General features: G+C 32.6%; 1 protein-coding gene across 1 annotated transcript in view; it reads right to left on the bottom strand.

Annotated features, from left to right (window-relative positions):
- LOC109819852 (G-protein coupled receptor 1) overlaps nucleotides 1–2153 on the bottom strand; it is a 12816-nt gene extending 10663 nt beyond the window's left edge. The window contains exons 1-2 of the mRNA XM_020385801.1: nucleotides 1923–2153; nucleotides 202–233 (exon numbers count right to left, since the gene is read on the bottom strand). Coding sequence (XP_020241390.1) covers nucleotides 202–233; nucleotides 1923–2060 — 170 coding nt within the window. The 5' untranslated portion in view covers nucleotides 2061–2153. The remainder of the gene's footprint in view (nucleotides 1–201; nucleotides 234–1922) is intronic.

Here is a 5617-nt window from a genome sequence, read left to right as displayed (position 1 = left end):
AAAATATTCTAAATTTCTAATATATAACTATATAGTACATTCAAGAAGCAGAAGTATCGTATACACAAAAAGGTATCAGTCTAGGTAGTAGATGCCGAGTCAAGAACTGGTAAAGTCTGTTGACGGGTATCATAGTTTTCAACAAAATAACAGAGTCTCTGGTACAATAAATTCTATGATTTCAGTCAGAGAGGAGCATACCCAATTATGCGGAAGAAACTGCAGAACATATCCTGAAACAGGAATACACCAAGTTAGAAACTGCAAAACATTTTCCCTCATAAGCAATACATAAGCAGAAAATCAGAAATCCCTACAGACAAGCATGCTTGGGAATGGATTGCTCTCTTTTGGGTGGGAATGGGATCTATTTTCTTACAACCAGTTTCAAGCACGTTCTATGCACGCGTCCCAAAAAGATGTTTGCACAAATTCAGTAAATATAATTATATCCTATTATCAATAACTATAGCTACTTAAAACTGTTTATTCTTCCTTTAATCTGAGAGAGGAAAACACAAAGTCTAAATTAAATTATTATTAAATTTAAGCATAAAACAACTTATTTAAATAGGATGGAAAATGTTAAGAAATTATGATAAATTTCATATTTATCAAAGTCTACCTGAAAAATGACTTGTCTGGAGTTAAGTTAAAAATCAATGTTTATCTAAATCTGAGTATAATGCCACTTGTCCAAGTATAACACGATTAAAGCACTACATCTTCACTTTTCAATTAGATGCGCATTTGCTCGCTCCCAGAATCTATTAATTGAAGAGAACAGTCTTAGAGAGATCACTACTTCTGATCATGCTCAAATTTGAAATAAGAAATGGGAAATTTGACTTGAACAAGTGGGAACTCCCCCTGTATATCAGTCTTAGTATAGAACTCTATCTGACGCTTGCCAAAGATCGCGCACAAAGTTCAAACATTCCCTTCTAAGTGTCTGATCAGGACAACCATTTTAATTCCATAAAATATTTCTATTCCAGATCCTGGGAGGACAAACTAATCTTGGAGAGATGCTTTTGGGGATAAAATGGAACCTTTTTGTTGTAATTCCAGTAAGAAAAAGGAGTTCCATTTAATAAAAAATGGGAGACTTATTGATTGAACAATATATGATCCCATGTAGCCTTCAAAAATCTCCCATAAGTTGAGACTGTTAAGCTCAAGAAAAGCTTCAGAGATTTCCTAGAATAGGAAAATCTTAAAGGGATCTAGAAGATTGTTCTCGTGCTTTCTAAGAGAGCAAGAGAAAGGTGAACAAAAGAGTATGAAGAAGAAGACATTAGAAATATCAAATTTTATTCGAGAGTTGAGCGGGAGAGAGAATATCTTCCACTGTTGGAAACCTTCAATTCCATACTTCAGTACGCAACTTCTAATAGATAGGAGGCTGCATTCTTTCCACTTCAAGTTCCAAAATGAGTCTGAGGCTTGATGGTATCCCGTTCTTCTAAAGGTAATTTGCATTAGTTCAGAAACTTTCGATATGCACCAACCTCATGTCTTCCAACAGTTAAACTAACAAAACTATATTGTTTTCCCAATGACTAAAGCAACACAATAACCATCAAAAATTCAAGAACTAAGATATAAAATAGTAGCAGCCATCGAGAAGCTGATCCCAATCACCTACTTCCAATCCAAATTGATGAAGAATGATGACAACTACAACCAATTTTCCGTCTCCAGCTCAGATCATCGCATTTTCATGCATCGTCTTTCTCTAATTAGAAAACAGATCGAACCTCACTTTTGATAAGTAGCTTCTACATCAAACGCTAGCAGAAACCCTCGATCATAAAATCTCAGCTAAATAACACTTAATTCACCAAAAAAAGCTCAGATCTTGGCCGTTGCGAATTCAAATAAAAAACAACTACTTTGAACTACAGTTAGAGAGAGATTACGGATAGCGCGAGGAAGAAGACGAGCTTGAAAGAGAACTTGCGGAGCTCTTTGAAGAAGAGGTAGCAGACAACGATGAAGGCCGATCCGAGTAGAGNCCGCCGCCGCCACCGCCGCCGCCGCCGCCAACGGCATCGCATAAGCTGCTCGATCTCGTCTGTTTCTCTCTCTTCTCTCTCTCTCTAGAACGAAATTTCTATCAACCAGAGTACATCCCCACGCGTTTGTCAAGCGAGCTATGTGTTCAATACGTGTAAGTGTAACTACAACAAATTTGCATATAATATTTATTGTAAAAAAAATTGTTTGTTACTCTTTAAAAAAAATTATTTAGATATTTGTCGCTCAAATCTTCAATAATTCAATATTTATTCTTCAAATTCATGAAATTGCTCATTAGTCCCTCAAGTTCTAGTGTTATTACAATTTGGTTCCTCAAACATAGGGGTGTGCAACGATCGGTTCGGTTTGGTTTTTACCAAAATTTGAATAACCGAACCGAACCGTCTATAATTCAAAACCGAACCAAACTGTTACAAGTCGGTTCGGTGCGGTTCGGTTCGGTTTGTTCGGTTCTAACTTCATCAAACTTCTTATCAAACAACAAACTGTGTTAAAGAAAAAAAGATATCAACAAAGTAGGAGATTATGAAGCATTAAACACTAATATAATGATATTGTTTTCAACCCATAATGATTCAGAAAATAAGTTTAGGGTTTGAGTCTTTGACTCTTTGGGGACGGGTCAGGTAGGGTTTAAGATCAGAATGGGTAGTATTGCACTATATTCAATCGGTTCGGGTTAAAAAGTTTTCAAACCGACTCGAACCGTCCTACTCATAAAACCGATTTTTTCGGGTCGGTTCGGATCGGTTCGGTCGGTTTTTCCTGTTTGGACCGAACCATGCTCAGCCCTACTCAAACAGTAAAGTACCCTCAACTAGTGTTCGAATGGTTATTCGCAATTTGGCACTCTAAAGTTTACATCTTTTAAAACTTTGATACCCTAAAGTTTTTTGACACTTTAATACCCCAAATATTATATTTTTTGACTTTGATACTCATACTTTTTGACACTTAGATACCGTAAAGTCTACATTTTTTTTAACTTTCACATCCTAAAGGTTTCACATTTTTTAACTTTGATACCTTAAACTTTACACTTTTTATAACTTTTATACCTTAAAGTTTGGGGTATATAAGTGTCAATAACAAAATTTTAGGGATCAAAGAAAAAGGTATAAACTTTGTCATAACAAAAGTCTTGGAAAAAAAAAATTTAAGGTATTAAAATTAAGATTATGATAAACTTTAGGGTGTCAAAATGTCAAAAAAATTTATGGATATTAAAGTTAAATATGTGTAAACTTTCGAGCACCAAAGTGCAAATAGTCTTTTTTTTAATAAAGACTATCGGTATTAAGGGGAAAAGATCATAATTATGGGTCATTGAGGGGCCAAATTACAAGACTGCGTAGGACTTTTGAGGGGCGAATGAGCAACTATTGAGATTTGAGGGACTAATATGAAATTATTGGAAGATATGAAGAGCTAATACGAAATAACCTAAAAAACACATTTGATACTTTTTAATATAAAACTAATTTTTATTTTACATGGATATTTTACATTTCTGAAGAAATCTCAAAAGACCTTCCTTATCATTTGAAGGAGAGAACTTAGAATTATAATAATTTGGAGGGTAAATTTAAAAATTCTTATAATTTAGAGAGTTTATAAATGCCCCTAATAGATTTTGTGTTAATTATGTAGCAATTCGTGACTTCAAACTAAGATTTTTATTTTGGGGAAACAAATATACATTGTAAGGAGAAAGCTTAGAAAAAAGATTATTATTATTATTATTATTTAATTTGGACTTTTAGAAGAAATTACTTAAAGACTATTTTGATCATTGTCGGGACCAAACTGCAAGATCATTAGGGTTTAAGAAATTTATAAGAAATTTCAAATATTCAAGGGACTAATATTGAATGAGTGAGGGGCTAACATTTAAATAACTCTTCGTTAACAGACCATGGAATAAAGAAATATTTCAATAAAACATATTAATTTCACTGAAATACAACCCTTTGTATTGATTAACCACGGACGAACCGTTTACTGTACAATTTAAAAAGAAACATTATCATTTAGAGAAGGAAAAATTGTGGCAAGGTCCCAAAAGCAATAACTTCGTGTGACCTAGCCCTTCTAACTTTTCCTCATGTGCTGCAGTCCCTAAATTACAAATATATGTGATTCCGTCATTTTTTCATGTAATTCTCAGGTCAACTAAGCATAAAGAGAGAAAATCAAATATAAAAGCCCAAAATACTCTCTTCCTCCTCTCTCTTTCTTCTCTTCGGATCTAAATCTGGTCCTCCCTCCTCCTCTCCTATCCTCCTCTCTCATAACACATTTACTTCCTTCTCTCTCTCTTCCTCCTTTTTCTCTCAATTGCTGACATCCACATCCGCCACTGCCGACCTTGCTTGCACGCTCCGATCATATTGTTTGCTCCCTTTCTCCCCCTAAGTTTCCCCGATCTCTCTTCCTTTTCCCCCCAAAACTAAAAAAATGCGTAATTTAAATCATGTTAAGTCTAATTTAACTTGTTTTAAGTCTAATTTTATGTTAAGTCTAATCTAATTCCTGTAAAGTCTAATTTAATTCATGTTAAGTCTAATTCAACTTGTTTTTAAGTCTAATTTTATGTTAAGTCAATTTTGGTTCATGTTAAGTCTAATTTAATTTCATGAACTGAAATTAAACTTAACATGAACTGGAATTAGACTTAACATGAACTGAAATTAGAATTAACAAGAACTGAAATTGTACTTAACATGAATTAAATTGGACTTAACATAAAATTAGACTTAAAACAAGTTGAACTAGACTTAACATGAACTGGAATTAGACTTAACATGAATTAAAATTAGACTTAACATAAACGAAAATTAGACTTAACATGAACGAAAATTAAACTTAATAAGAACTAAAATTAGACCTAACATGAACCAATTTGGACTTAACATGAAATTAAACTTAACATGAATTGAAATTGGACTTAATATGAATCAAATTGGACGTAACATGAAATTAGACTTAAAATAAGTTGAACAAGACTTAACATGAACTAGAATTAGACTTAACATGAACAGAAATTAGACTTAACATAAACTTAATTTAGACTTAACATGAATCAAATTGGACTTAACATGAAATTAAAGTTAAAATAAGTTGAATTAGACTTAACATGAACTGAAATTAGACTTAATATGAACTGAAATTAGACTTAACAGGAACTAATTTTGGACTTAACATGAACTAATTTGGACTTAGCATGAAATTAGATTTAAAATAAGTTGTATTAGACTTAATAGGAAATGAATTAGACTTAACATAAACTAAAATTAGACTTAACATGGACTTAAATTAGACTTAACAAAACTGAAATTGGACATAATAGGAATTGAAATTAGACTTAACATGAATCAAATTGGACTTAAAATAAAATTAGACTTTAAATAAGTTAAATTAGACTTAATAGGAAATAAATTAGACTTAACATGAACCGTTGTTTGACTTAATATGATTTAAATTAGACTTAAAATGATTTAAACTGGACTTAACACGACGAAACTGGACTTGACGGATCCTTCGACTAGAACTCCGATGAATTTGAGGATTTTTT

Source organism: Asparagus officinalis, chromosome 8, assembly GCF_001876935.1.
Source record: "Asparagus officinalis chromosome 8, Aspof.V1, whole genome shotgun sequence".
NCBI lineage: Eukaryota > Viridiplantae > Streptophyta > Magnoliopsida > Asparagales > Asparagaceae > Asparagus > Asparagus officinalis.
Note: the sequence above shows the minus strand (reverse complement) of the source record. Positions and strands in the feature narration are given on the sequence as shown.